The 22,524-nt window shown below is 36.0% G+C and overlaps 1 protein-coding gene across 2 annotated transcripts in view; it reads right to left on the bottom strand.

Moving 5' to 3' along the window:
• Positions 1 to 1,446, bottom strand: part of AP3B1 (adaptor related protein complex 3 subunit beta 1) — a 218,189-nt gene extending 216,743 nt beyond the window's left edge. For both annotated transcript variants that reach the window (XR_012495075.1, XM_019728166.2), the window contains exon 1: positions 1,183 to 1,446. Coding sequence is in view for 1 of the 2 variants with exons in the window: in XM_019728166.2 (XP_019583725.2) it covers positions 1,183 to 1,310 (128 nt within the window). In the remaining variant the exon portion in view is untranslated. The remainder of the gene's footprint in view (positions 1 to 1,182) is intronic.
• Between the last annotated feature and the right edge of the window lie 21,078 nt (positions 1,447 to 22,524).

Below are 22,524 nucleotides of genomic sequence, written 5' to 3'. Positions count from 1 at the left end.
TTGTTAGAACAATCCATCCTCTAAATGCACAGAATGAAAAATGAGAAGAAATTAGTTATTTTACTTTTAAACTTTTCTAACCTGAGAATAAAGAAAAATATTGTATTCCACATGCTGTATACAAGATTTCAATAAGCTTAATAGTCAAAATGTAATCCCAATTTCAACTACTGGAGCACTTTCCAGATGGCCCAATCTTGTTAGTAAAATGTGTATCAAAATTTAAATATACTCTTCTGACACCTGCAAAGCAACGAGCACAAGTACTTTACCTTAATTTAGCATGAATCTAGTGAGAACCCATTATGTGACCATACTGTTTAGTATTGAGAGATCAAAAATAAGAAAAATGTAAAAATGATTACAAAATATAAATCTTACCAGGATCCTGTAAGTTTAACAACCCCCCCACCCAAAAAAAAAATCCAATTTGGGGGTGTTTTCATTCCATTTTTTGGTGGTACTTAAAATATTCTTACCAAATTTTTAAAAACTAAGAGCACCTTGTTTAGTGTTTGTTTTAAAAATTCACATTCTTAACATAAAATTTTGGCATTTGTATATAGTAACTCTAAATATTCTCTACTTATATGCTTTTTATTTAGTTTGGAACTGGGTTGGTTTTGTTTTTGTCTGTAGTGCAAAGGATATTATCCAAGAACATTAATGTTTGTATAAACTAATTTGTCCATTCTTAAAGCGCCTGAACACCTTCTTGCACCTACACTCCAGAGTCACAGAATGGTTTCCCATAAGCAACACTCACACTCCAACTCTCCCTCTCAACTCCCCAAACACTCTTTCACCCTAATTGCGAATTTCTCCACGTTTGATCCAGCAATCATTAAATTGGCTAAAAGTGTTCGTTCAAAATTCAGATTCCTATGCCCCAAACCAACTCAATCAGAGTCGTTGGGGATGGGACGTAAGCTCTCCAAACGGTTCTTTCACTAAAGTTTGGAAACTACCAGAGACCCTTACACACACTCACGCCAACTCCCCGTCAACTCCCACCACGGCCAAAAGACCAAACCCCACCCACCTGCGGGGAATGTTACCGCCCAGTCCCGCAGAGGTCTCAGGACGACCCCACCCCCTTCCGGGAGCCCGAGCCCGGCGCCCGCTCCTCCCGGGTTCCCAGCTCCTCAATCCCGTCCCCGCACCCCAAACCTTCCTCCTCACTTTTTCAAATCGCTGCTAAAGAGGCCGAAGGCGCCGGAGGGGGAAATGGTTGAGGTCGCCTCCTGACCCAGCTCCGTCGCCTCCCCTCCCCCGGACTGCTCATTGTAAGCGAAGCTGTTGCTGGACATTGTTGCGATGCTGGCAGGTATCGTATTGGTCCTGCCGGTGGTTCTCTCCGACCCGCTCCAGCCCGAAAGACACGGAACAAAACTAGTTCTCGGAGGGGCGCGCGCAGGCGCTTCCGGACTCGTCACGGCTCCTTAAGCCGACCAGGCGGTCCACCCCCTGCGCATGCCCAGTGTGCAAGCTGGCCGGAGCCCACCGCCGGCCACTCCAGGGCCGACCTGGATTTACATTCTCCGGGTTTTTGAGGTAGCTGAGAGACTTGGACGTAGGCTGTGCCTTAGGGAGGCTCTGCGCTTGCTGGAGACTGGTCTTTCGGTTTTTAAAGTTTCGTAGGAGAAAGGTATCCATTGCACCCATTTTGATCCTTTAAGGAGGTTCCCCGAGCCCCGACACCTCTTTGCTTGCCCCCTGCTGTCAATCAATAGCTTTCAAGTTTCTCCTGAAACGCCATTTAACACACCAGATCAACTTTCCTAAGAATACCAGGATCGCTTTTCCTTTTTAGACTGGTTTCTGCTCCAGTCCCTCCAGCCAGTGTTGCCTTGCTTTCACGTCCACCCTACGCAATCTTTATCCCATCCCTCCCCACTTTAATGAAACCTTTCTCTCCGCTGCGTTTTACTGATATCCCACCCTGAAGTTTCTGGATACAAAAAAAGGGAGCTATAGACTTTCTAAATAAAATACTAAATATAAAATGCAAACATTAAAATTACCCAATAGTTTTTTAATATAATAAAAGAATTTTTCAACATTAAGAAACTTATCCTTAATATAATTACATAATATATATTGATAGATATTGTAAATTAGTAACACGTCATCAGCTCTTCTGATTTAAATAGTAACCTAGAAACAAATATTCTTATGCATATATATAAAGATAAATATACACATACATATAAACTTAAAATTCCACCGCAAATTATACAATATAAAGCATCATATTTAACAGTGAAACACTAAAGGCATTCCAGCTGAAATCAATAAAAGGACAACTATGCCCATTAACGCCATTACCATTTAACACTGCTCTAGATTCTAGCTAATCCAATAAAACAAGAAAAATAAGAAGTGAAAAAGAAGAGAAAGATTATAGTAATATTTACAGATGATATGATTATCTTGCTGGATGATCTAAGAGAAAATTATTACACCTTAAATTGATTGAGCAGAGTAGCCAGAGGCAAAAAAACAATAGCACTCTGACACACCAATTGTGTCTAATTAGAAAATGTAATTTTAAAACGATCCTATTCCACAGTAGAACAAATAAGCCTTAAGAAATAAGCCTTAAGAACTGTATAAGACCTAAGTGAAGAAAAACTATGAAATTTTGCAGTTTAAATATGGAGGGGGATATATGAAATATGAAAAGATAATCTGTTTCTGGATAGGAATATTCAAGTGAATCTATATTTAATGCAGTTTCAGTCAAAATTCAACTTTTTTTTTCCACTAGACAAATTCAATCTAAAGTTCACCTGAAAGAATAAATGCAGCTTAAAGCAAAAAAAAATTTTTTAAAAAGTATAACGTGATGAAGAAATTACCCTACCACTCATTTAAATGTACTATAAAGTTATTATAATTTAAAAGTTTGGTATTTTTCTCAAGAGCAAATAGATTGGTGGAACAGAATAGAAACAGACTCAACTATATGCAGGTATTGACGTGATAAAGTTAACATTTCAGATCATTTAGGAAATAACGTATTATTCAATAAATGGTACCATAGCAATTAGTTAACTACGTGTAAAGTTAGATCTCTGTATTAGTTTCCAATGACTGCTGTAACAAATTACCACAAATTTTGGCTTCAAAAAGGATAAATTTATTCTTATATTTCTGGAGTTCTGAAGTTCAAAATTAAGGTGCACAATCTAAGGTATAGGCAGGGCCACTTTTTCCAGAGGTTCTAAGGGAGAAGCCCTTTCTTGCCTTTTCTAGCTTCCAAAGCTACATCCCTTGTATTCCTTGCATTCCTTGGCTGTGGCCCCTTCCATTCTTCAAGGTGAACAGCATAGCATCTGTAAGTCTCAATCCACTCTGTCTTCACATTGAGTTTTCCAATCTGTGTCAAATCTCCCTTTGCCTCCCTTTTTTAAGGACACTTGTGAACACATGTAAGGCCCATCCAGATAATCCAGGATAATCTTTCCATCTCAAAATCTTTAATTCGATCACATCTGCAAAGTCACTTTTGCCATATAAGGTAATAGTCACAGTTTCCAGGAATTAGGAATTGGATATATACTGGGGGTCATCATTCAGCCTACCACAATCTCTAACTCACGTAATACTTATAAGTAAATTCCAGATTGATTAAAACTAAACTACAAAAATTGAATGAATTTCAGGAAAATGTTTTTGGGATTGAGGGGTCTCATGGTTGAGGATTGGGACAAAATAGCCTCAGCATAAATCTAAGCTAGACACAATAAACAAATATTTGTTAGACAAATTCCATAAAAAATAGTTTTAGCAGCCTTTACTATTAGAAAATAACTCTTCATATGATTTTAATAGAATTTAAAATTTACAGCATTAGTGAAGATCTGAGCTTCAAATTTCACAAGTATTTTCTAAGTGTTCATTTGAATTCATTGTAAGAAATAAAGCTACTCCTATTTAAAAAAAAAAAAAGAATTATGAATAAAACAATATGATCTCTAATGACTAAGAGTTTCCATTTATTAAGCTCTTGAAGCTCCAAGTTAGGTCATGGTCCTGATTGATCTGGCCCTCATTTACATCTCTTGACTTCATTGTGACCCACTCCCCCTAGTTTACTGCCCTCCAGACAGTCTGGCCTTTCTGTTCCTTGATCCACCAAGCTTGTTCTGACCTGAGAGACCTTGCTTGCTGAGCTTTCTGCCAGCAGCATTCTTCCAATAGGTCTTCAAAAGGCTGGCTCCTTCAGCTTTATTCAGGCTTTATTCTACTCAGCTGTTAGCTGAAATATCACCTATGCAGAGAGGCCTTTCTGGACCACTCATTCTGATATAGCACCTCCTCCTAATCCCCACCCTCACTGGTTACAGAATTGATTGGAACAGCTAATCTGTTTAGTTACTATACATCACTCTCGAATACATATCCCTCTGGAATACTTGCATTACATTAAGAAGGAGAATTTTTCCAAATAGAGTACAAAGTTTCTTCTGTCAAATGAACATGAGTTATGCCTTCCTGTTTAAAGAACCCCAGTGATCAATCAATTTGGAACATGAAGAACTCTTCTGAAATTGAATGGATGCAATCCTCCAATTTATCAAGCATTTGGGGTTTTTCATACTTCAGGTTTTCTAAAATGGTACATACCTGCAAATGTATGTCTTGAAAATGCCATGACCTCATTATTTCATTATTATATTTTATAATGAAATTGATTTGGAAAATGCAGTGTCTTCAACCCTACATTAGATCATCGCTAATGTTTATTTGAAATGATTTATGAATAAAGAGAGGCTATATTACTAAATATCACAAAGGGAGTATTTTAGGCCACTTATGATTCTCTTATTTAAGAATTTTAGATGGCCTTAATCTCAGAGGCAAAGGCTTAAGTTATACAAAATGATCATGTCATTATACTTTCCCTCTTATTCCTAATACATTGAAAGAAGTTTATCACTCCTGGGTTTTGGAAGAAGTTTAAATAGCTAGGGAATGTGCTCAGCAAAGTGAAGCACTGCTGAAGGACAGGACTACTGGAAATCTCTTCCTGTATGTCTTCTCTGAGGCTCACTTATGAAGTCAGTGAATATAGCCTTTCTTTCCACTTCACTTTAGCAGCAAAAAGGACAATCAGCCAGACCCACGTTTGAACCCTGACTGCATCACTAGCGAGGTGTATGAAGGCAAGGCACGTTCTTAACCTTTCTGAGATTCAAAGTTTCTAAAAATTATTAGTTCTCATCCTCATTTAAAAATAAAACTCTTGTGAATAGGGAAAAGGAAGTAACACTTTCAGAATACTGCTTCATGTGGAAGCAAACTTGGTAACTTCTATGTTAACAAAATCTCTGGACTTGCCCCTAAATGTTGAAATGATAGGATCAGCTCCCTTCTAACACTGCTCACTAAATGTTGAAGCTCTGAAATATTTATGTGCAAAGAGGAACCTGAATATTTTATTAACACATTCAACAAATACCTATGGAACTACCTTGTACATGGCACATGCTGGAGATCACGTAGGGAACATACTTGAGGAAAAGCCAGGCCTTATCCTCAAAGACATAATAATAGAAGAGACAACCCTCTACTTGAATATGTACAATGCTATAACACAAGGCAGTAATGGTGAAAATATTTAATGGTCATATATTAAATACTTGATTGTTTATTTTTATGAATTATATAACATAATTCAAAAATCATTCACTCACATACCATCCCACTGTTATAGTTCAATTATCTTAGTATGTTCCAGACACTCTTCTGAGTGCTTTGCATATATTAATTCATTCAATCCTCATCCAATCCTGTGAGGCAGTTACCATTAGCATCCTCATTTCACAGGTGAAAAACTGAGGAACTGGGCTTGAGAAACTTGTCCAAGTTTACACAGCTAATAAAATAGCAGAGCTGTTCTTTGAACCAAGACCAGACTCCAGGGTCTACACTTTTAATTACTCTGCTGTACCACCTCTTCACATACTTAATAACATATCTTGGAGATTGTACCATATCAATACATACAAAAACTTACTGGGCTTTTTTTTTATGGTTGCAAGGTATTCCATTTTATGGCTGTATCATAACTCATTAAACTAGCCCTCTAGTGATGAACTTTTGACTTTTTTCTAATCTTTAGCTGTTACAAATTACGTTTTCATAAATAATTTTATGGTAATATATTTTGTACTCTATTGTTACCTGTGATTCTCTGCAAGGCACGTTTATGACTATTGAAGGACCCTAAAGTGCCACTACCCCCATTCTTGCATCACCTCTCATAGATGCAGAGGATATTTACTAAGAGCAATAAGAGGAGAAAAATTATGAACAAAGTGATAAAAGAAATCACATAGAAAACAATAACATTTGAATTAGATCTTAAAACAATGGAAAACTTAATTTATGCGGGTAAATGAGGTACATACAGACTTCATAGTAATGAAACAATCAGAGGCATTTTCACAGACATTAAGATAATAGGGTAATTCTGTATCTTAAGTGAATGTAAAAGTGAAGGCTTAAAATTGAACAATATAGTTTTTGAGGTTAATAGTTAAAAGAAATCAAAAAGCAGGTCCTACAATGGTCAGAAATAAATCTTTGCGATACCATAAAAAATTTCCTAAACCACTGGCATAGCACACTAATGCATTTCAAATGTGTCCATGCAGCTGGAGCAGATACTGCCACAACAGTTGGTATAATCACAGATGGACTGATTATAATGGAAGTAAAAAAGCAAAAGGGGATAAAGTAAAACCGAATGGCTTTAAATTAGGTGGTAAATCACTCCGTTTTAAATCTTGTAGTTCAGAATTCAAACCAAGGCCCCAGGTTTGAGGAAACTAATGGAAAATTTACTGGACGTCATTCAAAAGGCACTGAAAAAGAACACTGCATTCATAATGGAAAAAAATATTTCAAATCACTATAAAGTTCAACGTTAGCAGAACAGTTAAGAAAATCATGGCACTACAATTTAAGGAAATATGAGCCATTAGGTATTATTAACATAAATACTATTTTCTTAATCAGGACTCCTTTTGTTGGAAGTAAAAGAATCCCTGTCAAACCAGCTTAGTAAAAAAAAAAAATTAATGGAAAAAAAAGGGGGGTGGGGTGGGACAAGCAATTTATTGACAAGGGTTACACTGCCCTCAGAGATGAATGGATCTAGGGACTCAAATGACACCCTCAGAATTTTCTCTCCCATCTCTCAGCTCTGCTTTCTGTCTATGTTGGCTTCATTCTCTTTAACTTCCGGCAAGTCATGGACATAGCTGCAGAGAGATTTAACTTTACAGCATCACAGTTTAACAACCCACATAGAGCTTTTTTTCTAGCAGATTCCCAGGGAAGGGCTCAGATTGGCCCAAATTGGATTATTTGCCTCTCACTGAGACTCATCCTGGTGGCTCTGAAGATGCATTATTATTACTGTTTATTTGTCTACACCTTTAATTGAAGGAAGTATCCTAGAATCAAATGACTGAAGTGAGGAAGGCAAAATTCCACAATGGACCAAGGGGTACTGTTACAGGAAGGGGGAGCAGGGATGCTAGGTAGACAAAAACAACAAATGTCCATGTCATATAGCAACAGTGAAAATACTTGTTGCAAAATAAGTAAAAATAGTAAAATAAAAATTGTATCTACGCTATGATTACCACTACATAAAATTTTTAATTCATATTGATCTGGAGTAAAAGGAAAGTTAATAAATAAAATATAAACCACTGCCAAAATAAGAAACATTTGGCAGTAGTTCTCAAGCAGGAACAATTTTACCACCCCCTCCAGGGGATATTTGGCAATGTCTAAAGACATTTTTGGTCGTCACAAATGGAGGAGTGCTACTGGCATCAAATGGGTAGAATCCAGTGATGCTGCTAAATATCCTACAATGCACAGGACAGCCCCAAACCCCAACAAAGAATTACCTAACTGAAAATGTCAATAACACGACTATTGAGAAATCCTGGCAGAATTTTAACAGCAGTGATTTGTTTTCCTTAACCAAAAGAAAAAAAAAAATCTGTTGTTGGTTGCTCAAGAGAAGGAAGGAAAAAAAATAGGAAGGAATGAAAGGAATGGAAAAGAAAGGAAGTAAAAGGGATAGATAGTGAGCTCAGAGATGATGATGAACGAATCAAGTACACAAAGATATAGGAAATCAAGAGACCTTAATGCTAGTCCCATCTCTACAATTAACTGGCAGTGTGACCTTGGCAAATCACAGACTCTTTGAGACTCAGCTTCCTCACTGGTAATATAAGGAATTGAGCTAGTTAACTTGTCTCTGAGGTTCTTCCAGCTCAAAAATTCTATAACATTATCTTGGATAGTTAAGCAGACTCAGGAAAAAGGTAATCGAGTTTTAATGATCTATGTGTTCATCGCTAGTTTTAAATCCTGGCCTTCCTTGCTATTATGGATACATTATAGGATTTCTCCTTTTTATTAACATTTTTGGTATAAAATGTGTCATGCTGCCAGCCTAAAGAACTTAGGCCAAATATGCCTTTTCTCAAACATTGGCAACAGAAAAAAGCATCACACAGTCCAGTGATCTTTGTTCAAATTTTTAATTTTTTTATTAAGAAAGAACACACAAGCCTGGACTCTGAAAAATTCTGTTATGAGTCTTAAAAAGCAGGAGAATTGCTTTAGAATAAAAGAGATTAAAGTAACATAAAAAACAAATATAACGTGTAAAACTTGATTGGATCCTGGGTTTAAAAATAAAAAAGCAACATAAGAGATATCTTTAGGACACTTAGGGAAATATGAACATGGAATGTATTTTAGATGATATTATTGAATTAGTATTACCTTTTTAGGTGTTATAATGATATTATGTATGACAAAGTCCTTATTTTTAGGAGATGAATGAAACATTTATGGATAATCTGTCATGATAGCTACAATTTACCTTTAAGTGGATCAGGGAAAAAAAAGTTTCCTTAAAAGTGTGTATAAATATCTACATCAAGAGCTATGCATATGTGTGTGTGTGTGTGTGTGTGTGTGTGTGTGTGTGTATCAAGAGAGAAATATGTGGCAAAAAGTTAATATTTGATGAATCTAGATGAAGAGTATATATGTATTCTTTGTTTTCATTTTCAACTTTTCTATAGGTTTGAAATTTTATTGTGAAAACCAAAAGAAAAAGCACATATATTTAAAATGTCAGTGTTGTAAAAGCTCTTAAAGTTCTAACCAACTACTTCAATGTACCTAACGGAGAATAGACTACAGTATAAATTGGAAAACCTCAAATGACCTGTTTCACCCACATAAACTGCTGATCTGTGTGATTGCACATTATGTTGCAAGAGTCATCCACTAATACCATTGATAAAGGAAATGGATTATTAACTTTCAATTAAATGTGATTATAAAGGAAATTTGATAATCATGTAAGGCCCGATTACCATGCAAACAAAATAAACCATAAAGATACACACAGCATTTTTCCAAGGAATGCACTTGCCCAATTACCCCCATTACTTATTTCCATATGCCCAATTTGGAAGGGGAAAAATTCTCTCCACTTACCTTTCCCAAATTTAAGCATTGAAAATCAATGTAAAACATCTCATGATGTTAAATACTTCATACTAACACATGATGAATACAATCGTTTACTGTATTAGAAAACTTGATCTTTTTTTATACATGATGTCTACATCACAGAAATGTTAAATATTTTTACACATAAAACTGATTTAGAAATACATCACAGGCATAGAGTACATTACAATTTCAGCATGATTTGTTGGCCAGGTTGATTATGAAGGGAGAAAGGTGAGACTCCATGGTCTATTGATGCAAATATGCCATGCTATTCAATGATACAGGATTTCTCTCAAGTCAAAGACATTGAAAGCCTGTCCTTTAGCAGAGCAGCTGGAGCAATAATGTGTCACAAGTGATAGTCACACTGCCAATTAGTTTCAGAGATGGGACTGAACTGCTCTCTCAATTCACCCAAATAAAATGCCCATAGAATTATTGCTTTATCCTCTAGGGATCAAAGGATTTTATTTTTTCTACAGAAAGATAACTAACGACATCTACACTGTCTTTCAAAACATATTTGTATATCTTAGCAAAGGTAGGAGGTAGAACTTATTTTAAGATAACTTTAAGATGGGAGTCCAATATTACTCCCATGTGTCCCACTGAATGATTCTAATTAATCAGAGGATTAAATAAATTATTTTGGACCAACTTTAACCAATCTAAATGTCTCCATTCAGATTATAAATTTCTCAGGGGCAGTGACTCTGTCTTATACTTCTTGATGTCTCTCTACCTAGCACAGTGCCCTACAGATTCAGTGTATGCCATTGATGCTTCTTGCAATGAATATAAAGGAAACTGCTAAATCTATCAACCCAGTGGAATTTTTGAAAGATAATAAAGTTCTTTATAATTATTTGATATTGCCTGAGTAAGATTCTATTGTTTGAAGAGTTTAGCAGAGGTTATAAAATTTAATTAACTCAGAGTGAAGAATACTTGAGAAAATTTTATTTTCCCTTCATAATTGCAATCGGTATGATAAAATTGTCCTCAAGCAGTCATTCCCGTCACATTAGCATATACAGTTAGTTTGAAATCCCAAGTGATATATTCTCCCGTTGTTTCATGTTTCTTGAATGTTAAGGTTAATAGAAATGGACCACATTCATTAGAATAAAATTATACTAAAAATATAATCTGACCCAATTAGTAAAACAAGCTCTTGTCTAGTATAAGTGGTAATTCCAGTTGTAGGCAGCAGAGGTAGTTGTTTTCACAGAAAACGTGAGATACTAATTGCTCAAATTTGAGTTTCTCTCCTATAAATTATTGATCTTCAGTACTATAATCCCTTCTCTTTTGCTTTTTGCGCCTCTTTTAGCAAGTATGTTTTGCTATACGCGTCAACACTATCAGTAATTTTTTGTTTACTCAGTTTTTAATTTTCTAATTGGGTCCTTAATTACAATGACAAGCATATATACCTCAGGTTAGACACTATCACAATTATACTACTATCATAAAATGTCTTGTTGCACCTGCAAGAAGATTTTTTTTTTTTTGCAAGAAGATTTTAAGTTAAATTTAACAAATATTTATTAAGTAATCAAGATGTAAAAGTACTGCGAAAGGAGGCATGGGAAAAGTAAAGATGAACACATGTCTAGCACAAGAGGTTGAAAGCAAGAGTCCGGGGTTAATGAATATAAGACACTGAGCTCTGAAAACTATTTCATTCCGAATCCTCTCATATGACTATCTTAGGGCCATAGTGTCCTGAGATGAGACTCTCGTGTCAATGTTCAAAAGGATAAGACCGAATCCATGTTGACCTATTTGGTCCCTTCTTTCTCCTACTAGAGCAATTAGCTCTGTTTACTGCCTAATCAATGGGACTCCATGTGGCTACTTAACTACTCTCACTTTCAATATCTCCTACAGTAAAATGAAGATACTGATATGAATTTGAGAGAATTATAGTGGTGGCTAACTGAGACACAGACCGTGAAAGTATCTCTACAGCGCCTGCCACCGTTGGTACTCAATAAATATAGTTTGTTGTTGTTTTTTGTTTTTTTCACTTTCTGGGTGTCTCCCAGTAGAACATCTACCCACTTGGAATATCAAGGCATTCTAGACAACAATGGAGTATGGCAAAGCTAGATGATAATATTAGGCTGTTGCCACTGATAATTCTAGCTGTTACAATTAAGACGTTGACTTCAAAGATTCTATGCTGGATAATTTTCTTCGATTTAATTTGCGTCCATTCCCCCTGCTCCCCTCACACTTCACCCCCTACTGCCCCTCTGGGAATCCCAACACGCCAACGCTCATTTCCCACTGTGTCCCTTCTTTCACAAAGTTCAGCTGTTAAAAAAAAAAAAGAGATATAACACAGCGAAAGAACTCAAATATTGATAAAGGAAGCATAATTTAGATGGTACCATGAGAGCAAAGACAGGAGTAATAGTAACAATTTAACATATTTTTCTGATATGTGGAAAAACCTCTCATTCCTAAGAGAGAATGAGTAACTCCAACCACTTTAAATATGGTAAAAATCATTTTAAGACATTGCCAACAAGTCAAGATAATGTCTTGTGAAACTAGAACGTATTTGTTTTTATCATATCCATGATGAATTATAACATTTTTACTACACTGAAGTAGATATGAGTGTGTGCTATCTTCATGTTTGAAGCTCAAGGCAAGTCAGTAAGAATAGCACATTGTTTTTACCCTCTTTATAGAGGAAACAAATAAATAGTTCAACCAAAAACTGGAGTCTGTTATGCTAACCATGCATTCAATTAAAAATATAATAAATATAGGAAAATCCCTGGAATATAAAACATGAAAACTATATTGAAACGATATTGGAGAAAAACTTTGCTTTGTCTTGATTAAAGTAGAGGAATTCTACAAAAATTGTAGTAGCAAGGGTTAACATAATCATAACATTTTGGAATAGGTTTATCAAAAAATACTTTCCCGAGGTATTTTTATTTAATCAATCTTTTGTCTAATAAGATGATATTTTACAGTGAAAATGTATAACATGATTTTATTTTTTTCTGCTGAAATCAAGAGACTACAATTAAACCTAATAATTACTAGAGTTCAACAATGCTAAAATAGCTACACAGCTGCAGGGGTATTGATTAATTATTCATGAAGATATAATTTTAATAATAATTTAATATTATTTAGTAAAGGGCTTAATTTCCTACCAATAAATTATTATTTCCAATTAGAAAGCTTTACTCCAAATAATCTTGTATTTGTTATATAGTAGCAAAAATTATTTGAAATGGCTGGAGGCAAAAACAGAATAACTCTCCGAGCCCAGCAAGTCGTAACATTTCAATATAATCTAATGAGTAGAGTGAATCAGTAATGCAGAATCGCTGTGGACTATTTTTGCTCTTTTCCCTGGCACTAGAGTGAAGCACAGAGCATTTGTGGAATACTGAGCATTTCAAACAAGAGCCAAGGTAATTTAAATTTTTATTGCTACATTTAGTCCTTGGCTTTAAACAAACCAAAAAAGAAGAAAACTCAGGAAAATTAGTTTACTAAATCATGGTACCAATCAAATCATGAACAATCAAATTGCAATATTTGGCTTTCCTTGGGTTCCTTTTGTGTTGCTAAGACATTGGACAAGTCTGACTGACAAGCAATATTTTGCAGAAAAGGAGTTCAGAATGCTCTCTTGGCAAGGCTGAGAAAGGAGTAGAGAGCCTGAGGCTATCTTCTTATTTTGTAACTAAGATGCTTTTGCTGCACTCCCCGCTTGCTATTAATTGCCTTTGGGATGATTTACATTGGTTCCAAATTCCCACTTCACAGGCTAATCAATCTGGTGAGGCTCCAGTAAGCCTGCTAGGCAACTTAAGTCTATGACCATCAAAAATTCTGATTCCTTAGAAAAGCCATCAGTGACCCAACATGTGGTCATCAGGGTAAACAGACACACACACACACACACACACACACACACAGCAACAGTGGTTTCAAATATAGAATAACCCTTTTTCCCAGTTAAAGTCTTAAATTTGAATCCTCTTCAATGAGCATCTAAAACACCAGAGAAAATAATAAATCTATATTCATTTTAAAAATCATTGAAAATGTAGCGATTTTCTGCGATACAACAATTACTGTGCTGGACACAGTGAATATAAACAATAATAGCATTGGATAAATATCTGTTGAGTGATCACCCTGTGCCAAGCACTATTCTAAGTTCTTCACGTGAATTGGTCCAATTAATCTTTACAACAAGTCCGCAAGCATGGATAAGGCCTGGTTCCTTCTCTTAGATTTGGGCAAGAAACTCTGAACTTCATTTGGTTATATCACTCTCTGTAGGACAAGGCAACATGCTCCCCTGAAACCCGCCACCTCCCTTCTTAACCACTTTGATTACACGAGCCCTTGGCATTGCCTGACTAAATGACCACTTTAGGGACTATGTGACCCTTTCCCTTTTGTCATCCTCCTTAGAGTGGACCATGCCAGCTTTATTGCACCCAGAAGCACTATGATCAACTTTGAGAGCTCATCACTCTCTTCTCTTTGACACACTTCTTACATGTGGTTTTTGGCTTACCATTCTCTCTGGGTTTTTCACCTAACTTACTCACCTGCTTTGTATCCTTTACTATTTCCTCCTCATACCCCCAACATCTGAATGTTCAAGCACCTCTCAGGGTTCAGTCCTTGGTCCTCTTTTGTCTTTGCAGTCCATTACTAAGAGGCCCTATAAATACGGGAAGAGGGCTCTAACAAATCTGTGTGTCAGACAAACCAGAGTTCCCTTAGAAGGGCCACCTGGAAAGTGAAGGGCTCAAAAGCAGAGCTTAGGAGAACAGTTAAAGGAACGAGGTATATTTAGAACGGAGGAGAAATGACATTGGGTGATATAATAATTGTATGTCTTTAAGTACTACTTTTAAAGGCCTCCAGGTAGAAAGGGATTAAGCTTTTCCTGCATGGAGAATCAGGACAAGTGAGTAGGAGTTTGAGAGTGGAAAGAAAAAGATCAGACAGATACAGAGCTTTCTAGTCATTGTAGCAGGAACGGCTTGTCTTTGAATGGCTGTAGACAAAGAGCAAATGCCCTGGCATTCAAAGTATGTGCTCAAGGGTTAGGGATGTGAGGGTGAGGAGAGGGGAAAGAGTAATCCTGTAAAATCGATTTCAAACATTGGAAGAACTGTAGATTATATGTTTGAGTCTACTCTAGTTTGGGGAATCTAAGATGAATCCTTGTCTTAATAAAAACAACCATGATAGTCATCACAAGCTCAGAAGAGAAAATTAAATCTGGCTTATGATAAGTTAAATCCAATGAAAATACAAAAATTTTGTCATTGCTTTAACATTCACTTTTTGTTCTGTCCTCTTTCATTTTCATAAATGAATTCATATAAAGCAAATCTATAAAGGAGAGCAGTAGAGGTGAAAATATCACGGGAAAGGCAAGTAGTTTGACTAGTAAACTCATCGAGTTGAGACAAGTATGAAAACTCATTACAACCCGAATTTCTCACACGTCGCAGTTTCTCCTCCCTTTTAAACTTTCTAATAGAAGAAGTTGAATTCACATTATTGGGAACTCCACTACTGCCCTCACTTCTATCAAAAAAAAATAAATAAATTAGAAATAGCTCCTTTTCCACATTTATTTTAATGTAGAATGCTGTGATCTCTCAGGATTTATTTTATGGTTTCTCAAAAGACCAAATCTTGAAAATCTCATTCTTAAACCCATGGGGAATATGTCTATTTCTATTTTATTAGGGCAGGTGAATTGAGGGGGGAATAGGGTTTGATTTAATACCTGTTAAATTGTGTAGACTATGTATCAAAGGTGTTGTGGAAAAAGTAAATACAGCAATAAAGTTTTATTTTATTTCATACTTGAAGATAATATTGCTGGCCATTGTATTACTTGTGTATTAATGAAATTGGGGAATAAAAGAGTTGATAATCTCATCAGCTTTTATCAGTGGCATATTTTACTTTCTCCGAAACAACAGTATTGCTAACTCCTTAAAGGCAGAGAAAATCTTTTTTTAAATCACTGAATCTCTAACAAATCACAGGTAAAATAACAATGACTCATTGAGCACCTCTTTTGTGCCAGGGGTTTTATTATTTTCTGTTATTAATAAACTACTCTTTATTTACAGATGAGAAATCTGATGCTTACAAAGCTTTAGTTACTACTTTTCCAAGATCACATAACCAATAAGTTGCAGGGACTGGGTTCAAAGCTTGGCTGCTGTTACGGCATCCAGCACTCTGACCTATTATGCTAAACTCCTTATAATGCATGATGTGGCAGGGGCTGCTTTTGTCCACTAAATATTCTCTCCCTTTTCCTTATTGTAACAGAACACTGAATTTTAGCTGAGCACATTGGTCAGCTGAGGCTGCTTTTCAGCCTCCCTTGTAGCTGAGAATGAGCATGTGACTAGACAGTATATAAAATATATAATATGTAAATAGAATGTTCTCTGGAACTTCTCCCTCCCTACTCCACCTTTGCTTCATGAAATATAGATGTAACAGAGTGGCTGGTTAGCTCAGTTGGTTATAGCGTGGTGCTGATAACACCAAGGTCACCGGTTCGATCCCCGTGTAGGCCACTGTGAGCTGCGCCCTCCTTAAAAAAAAAAAAAAAAAAAGATAGATAGATAGCTAGCTAGATAGATAGATAGATAGTGATGCCTGGAGGTTGAGCAGCTGTCTTGACCCATCGGATGACCTCGAAGAGGGGTGCTAAGGCTGGAGATGGAAGAACATAACAATATTCCCTGCATATATCATAGAGATACCATGCCAGTTCTGGTCCACCGCCTCTCAGACTACTTTTATTGTGATTGGGAAATAAACTTCCATCTCCTGGAAGCCAGATGAACGTACTCCTAACTGTTAGACATAGTATATCATGCTCAGTGTCTTTTTATGGAATTACATTTGATTCCTCCTGCCTCCTCCACTCACTGGTGCCTCATCTCTAATATCCTCCCTTTAAAAATTTGCTTAAATTCCAACTTGTCTATAAAGGCTTCCCTAATCACCATTTCCTCTATGGTGAATTTCAAAGAGGCTAACAGATATTTATAATTTTATTTTTTTAGCTTTTTATTATGGAAAATTTAAAACATGTACAAACTTAGCATAATATAATAAAGAATTTTTTTTTTTTACAAAGAGTGTTTCCTTATTAATCATTAGGGTTGATCTGACTTCACAGACTGAGTTCCCTCACCCTCTCCCACCCCCACCATCTCTTCTGTGTGCATCTTTCTGCAGCTCTGGGCTCAGATAGAGGAATCCTCCTGTAGATATTTACAAATAGCCAGTTTTTAAATATTTTGAAAATATGCTATTGTTTTATACTAAAGTATATATAAATAAATACCACATAGTTTCTACTATCCAGGTTAATGGTACCAAAAAATGTTAGATTAGGTACGACATTATGAAAATTGGCCCTCATAAGCCTAACTGGGTGTTGATCAATCTTGATTGAAGTATAAGAGTGATATTTTGGAAAATGCTCATACTAGTGAATAAATAGAGGCAGCATGATATTGTTAAGAAACCACAGGGATTAGAGTCAAAGAAGTGCTTCCAAATCTTCATGTGGCCACTTTACTTTCCTGGGCTTTCATCTCCTCACCAGTAAGATGAGAGAGTTGGACTTGGCCATGCTTTATTTCATGATTCTTGTTTGAATTTCTGCAATGGGTACTGCCAAGCAGAGAAAAACTTCAGTGATTCCAACTCTACTAATTCAACATTTACAAACTGGTGTGAGTCACTTGATCTCATTTGTAAAATGGAAGCTTCAGTTTTGATAATTTCTAATGTTGTTTTCAGGATTGACCTTAGGTGGTTCCACCTACTTTCGTGTATATTAATGTTATTTTATGATTAACGTCAAGAGAAGGTAATTGGTCTTGCAGAAGAACAGTATTGGGATCTTATACATGAGACAATACTGCTATAGATAATGCTTGTGAGGTTCCTACCCCTTCTTTCTCTCAGAGCCTTTTCAAACATCACCCACTGCCCTTGCATTAGTTTAAAACTAAATTAGCCATCAGGACTGAGTTGACATAGGGAGAATCACTGAGTTTGATGCTAGGGAAATAATGATGAGCCTGGCTGACCAGCCCTTGTCTTCATGGAGCCCGGAGTTGTTCCCATGTAGTTCCCCTCAATGTCAGCCTAAACTCACATGTTTCTAACAGAGTAACAGGCCTGTGGAGTTCTTTCATGGATAAAACTCAGAGGATAATGTAACTAATATGAAATAATGAAAATAATATATTAACTAGTAGTTTTAAAAAAAAAATCTTCCTGTGTACTGTATCAAGCCAAAGGTTCTTACGTTTTTGCAGGTGGAAGAATAACCTGAAGACTTCTTTAAAATGCAGAATCCTGGGTAGCCGGTTAGCTCAGTTGGTTAGAGTGCATTGCTTCTAACACCAAGATTGCCGGTTCGATCTCCGCATGGGCCACTTTGAGCTGTGCCCTCTTTAAAAAAAAAACCAGAATCCTGGGTCTAAGATCTAGAGAGTCTGAGAGGGTCTTTGTTTTTAGCAAGCACTACCAGACATTCTAATGTTGATGTTCTGTATTCCTAAACTTTGTTAGATGCTACTATTTACTCTTCAGTGTCACATATTTTCGTTATGGACTTATCCTTTGCTAAATAAATTTGAATTTGATTATGTGTAAACTATATTCATAACTATAAAACATTATTTAGTTGCCTTCTTAAAATATACCCTCTTAATGTGGGATACTGTGGGGTACTTCCAGATCAGCCATGGCTTGGAGCCATCCAAACAAATGGTAACTCTCATCACTGCAGGTTCTACAAAAATGTTTTAATCTGAATTTGAATGGGTAATACATTCTCCTGGTTCAAAAATCAAAACAATATTAAAAGATATATATTAAAGGTAATGTACTCACTCCTTGCCCTTTTGTCCTCTAATTCTCTCAGTTTTTTGTGTGCATCCTTTCATGGTTCCTTTATGTTGAGCGTATGCAAAAGCTAAGATAGGAAACAAACTCTTTTGTACCTTGTTTTTTTAAGTTAACATGTCTTTAAATTCACTGATGATTTACATCTGGAAATCCCTATGTTTTCTTTGACAGATGATAGTTTCCTAACCGCTAAAATTTAAAAAAATGTTTCTTACTAGTGCATAGAGATTGTTCTCTTGTTTTTAAAGCTGCACAGCATTCCATCATGTGAATGTGGCATAATTTAACCAGTTCTCTATTGATAAACACATTGGTTGTTCCAGTGTGTTTTTACTTTTACAAATAATGCTGCAAGAAATAACCTTTTAGTTATACATAAAGTTACCATATTCCCAAGCCATTCTACCCCCAGGCTATAACCAAGAGAACTGAAAACATATGATCACACGAAAACTTGTACACAAATCTTCATCAAGTTTTATTCATAATAGTGCAAAAATGGAAACAACCTAAATGTCCCTCACCTGATGACTGGATAATCAAAATGTGGTATGTCCATAAAATGGAATACTATTCAGCCATAAAAATGATGAAGCACTGATACATAGTACAACATGGATGAATCTTGAAAACATACTAAAAGAAAGAAGCCAGATATAAAAGGCCACCTATTGTATGATTCCGTTTATATGAAATGTGCAGAATAGGCAAATTCATAGAGAAAGAAAGTAGATTAGTGGTTGTGAGGGACTGGGGGTGAGACGGGTGGGAGGAGTGGGAAATGACTGCTAATGGGTACGGGGTTATCTTAGGGGTGGTAACAATGTTCTGGAAATAGTGCTAATGGTTGCATAAACTTGTGAATACACTAAAAATCACTGAATTATACTCTCTAAAATGGTGAATTTTATGGTACGTGAATTGTAATGGAGTTTTAAAAAATAACTTAGTACGTATCATTTCATATCAGTATAGGTATTTTTACAGGATAAAATCCCAGAAGTGGAATTGGTGGGTCAAAAGTCATATGCACTTTTAATTTGTAATTTTCATAGATTTTGTTGAATTTTTCTCCTGGTGTGTGTACCAGTTTATACTCCCATCAACATGGATGAGAGGGTTTGTTTCCCCATAACCTTGCCAACAGAGGGTGTTGTCAAAATTTTAGAATTTTATCAATCTGATAGATTTTTGAAATGATATCTTGGTGTAGTTTTAATTCACTCTTCTCCTATTATGAGTGTAGTTGAGCTGTTGTTGAAGTTTTTTGCCATTTTCCTACTAAACAAATTTATTTAACTCATTGGAAATGCTTGCTTCTATGGCCATGTTTTGCTGGGAAACTGTAATTCTATGGCAGGAAGGCGTTTGCTCTGTTTCCAACCCTTTCAATCAACCCCAATTTTAGTTCTACCCTACAGTTCAGTATATAATTATTCAAATTAGTGATGATTCTCTCTGGCAACAAATTGAACCTCTACAGAAAATGCACCAACTGACATAAAGAGAAAATAAAAACTGAATTTTTAGCCTTTGGATCTGAGCTTTGAAAACGAAACAAAAGGCTACAAGCCTCTCCAAATTACTGATTACACAATAATCTTTGAATCTTGACATCTGATTCCCACCCCACCCTCCAGGGTTAAATCAATGACTTGTAGCTATTTTTTTCTAGCTAGAAAAATAGACCTTATAAACACTATTCTTTAAATATATTTATTTGTATAGTTCCTTCCATCACTGAGGATTAATCATCCTTCTGTGCAATAACTTGGATCACAAACTGTGTCCATTTTCTGGGTGGAAGAGCAGGTTCTGATGAAAATTGGCATATTGAGATCAATGGCAAGACTGGCTGCCAATAATGTCTAGCTATCTCTATTTTCAGTAGCAATACTTTAGACTATAATTTCAAAACAAATGTTTTTCATGTAATTTCTAAAATACCCTCAATTAAATTCATTTCTAGGCAAATACATAATTTAAGAGTTTATTCGTGCTTCACACCAGTGTTTCTCTTCGCAGCATTTTCCCTACCTAGATCATTTTCCCTACCTGAGTCTCAGCAAGGTTGTTCAAGATCATAGAAGCAATGAAAGCCAGAGCTGGAATAATAATGAGAGCTAACATTTATGAAGCACTTACTATGTGCCAGCCTCTGTTCTAAGAATGTTAAGTATGTTAACTCATTTAATTTTCACAGCTATCTAAGAAGTATAGATTATAATTATTCCCCTTCTTACAGATGAAGAAACCAAAGCATCTGGAGATTAAGCTCTTTGCTCACGGTCACCCAGGTGGTAACAGTTAGGATTCCAACCTATAAAGTCTGATTCTTTTGTCTGTGCTCCTAACCAATATCCTATAACCTCTGGGGCAATCTGATCCAACATCCATTTTATTAATAGAAGCACACTTCCTGAGGCCCAGAGAGGTAAGTGCCTTGCACTCGAACTCCCGGTCCCTGCTCTTGGCACAGCACTACATTAGGGAGAATGTATTCATAATTTGCCTGTCAAATTTTACATGGGTTATGAATTAGCACAGTCTGGCTGAGTTCAGAGAAATGACATTATAATTTGTTTAGGAAGTCATATATCTAGGCTTACCAAATTTAGTAAATAAAAACACAATCACGAGATTAAAATTGAATTTCAGATCATTGGTGAATAACTTTTTAGTATAAGTATGTCCCATGCAATATTTAGGACGTACTTATACTAAAAGATTTTTTGTTGTTTCTTTGAAATGCAAATTTAATGGTGCATCCTGTGTTTTATCTGGCGACCTTATATATATTAAAAGGTAAAATACTAATTGTGTGTCTTGAGGGAGCTGGGTGGTGTTACTTTCTAGGCACTTTTACTTCTTACTTTATTTAATTCTATATTGTTTGAATTATTTACAATTACTGAGATTCTCAAAACCTTTCCCCCAAACCTTAGCAGATCTCAGCGTATGCCGTGGCTGAACCAGTCTTTGACAAGGGTAATAGGATTGCTATGATCTGTTGGATTTACTCCAGGTGAGCAAATACTTGAAAAATATATTGGGTTATGTTAATAATAGTACATAGTGTTAAAGTTAGCAATTATTATATATCAGGTACTATTATAAGAGCTTTAGATAAGTTGATTCATTTAATTTTCAAAATAACCCTGGGAGGTAGGTACTATTATTACATCCATTTTACAGATGACAAAATCTAAATACCAATGAGATTGTGTAATGTGTCAAAAATAATTTATAATTATTAGGTGCTGCACTGTTGTATATGGTAGCCATGAACCATATTTAGCTATTTAAACTAAAATTAATTAAATAAAATCTAGTTCCGTGATTGCATTAGCCATATTACATTAGTGTACAAAAGCCATATATGTCTCATGGCTGCCATATTCAACAGTGAATACAAAATGGCTCCATCATTACAGATGGGATCAGCTTCATGGGTGTGCAACCATGCAGCTACACAGGGCCCCAAGCTTAGAAGGATCCAAGTTTGGTTTAATGCTTTGCTGTTGCTGTCTTGAAATTCTTAATAATATTTAGATAAGGGGCCCTGCACTTTCATTTTGCACTGGGACTGGCAAATTATGTAGTGAGTCCTGACTGCAAAAACTTGTATTGGAGTGCACTACTGTGCATCAAAGAAGGAAAAAAGACTGACTATGATTGGAATAGACCTTATTGAAGAAGAAAGATTGAACTGCTCAGTCTTGCCAAGAGCTGGTTTCTCCCGGCTGGAGTAAAAATACTTTTTCTACTTTCCCTTCTTGTAAAAGGGCCGACTAGATAAAAATCTTCACAAAGGATTTATACTCATATGCAATATCGTGGGGTCTTGCCCACCTGGGGTTACCTCGAGCTGACCAGCTGCTCCTACCCCACCTGACCCCATGTCTGTCCTGAAACTGACCCTAGGGGAAAATTTCCCAAAACTCACTTCTAAAACAAAATCTAAATTCAAAATCAGTGAAC

Source organism: Rhinolophus sinicus, linkage group LG03 (genome assembly GCF_036562045.2).
Source record: "Rhinolophus sinicus isolate RSC01 linkage group LG03, ASM3656204v1, whole genome shotgun sequence".
Taxonomy (NCBI): Eukaryota; Metazoa; Chordata; class Mammalia; order Chiroptera; family Rhinolophidae; genus Rhinolophus; species Rhinolophus sinicus.
This window is presented reverse-complemented; position numbering and strand designations above follow the sequence as displayed.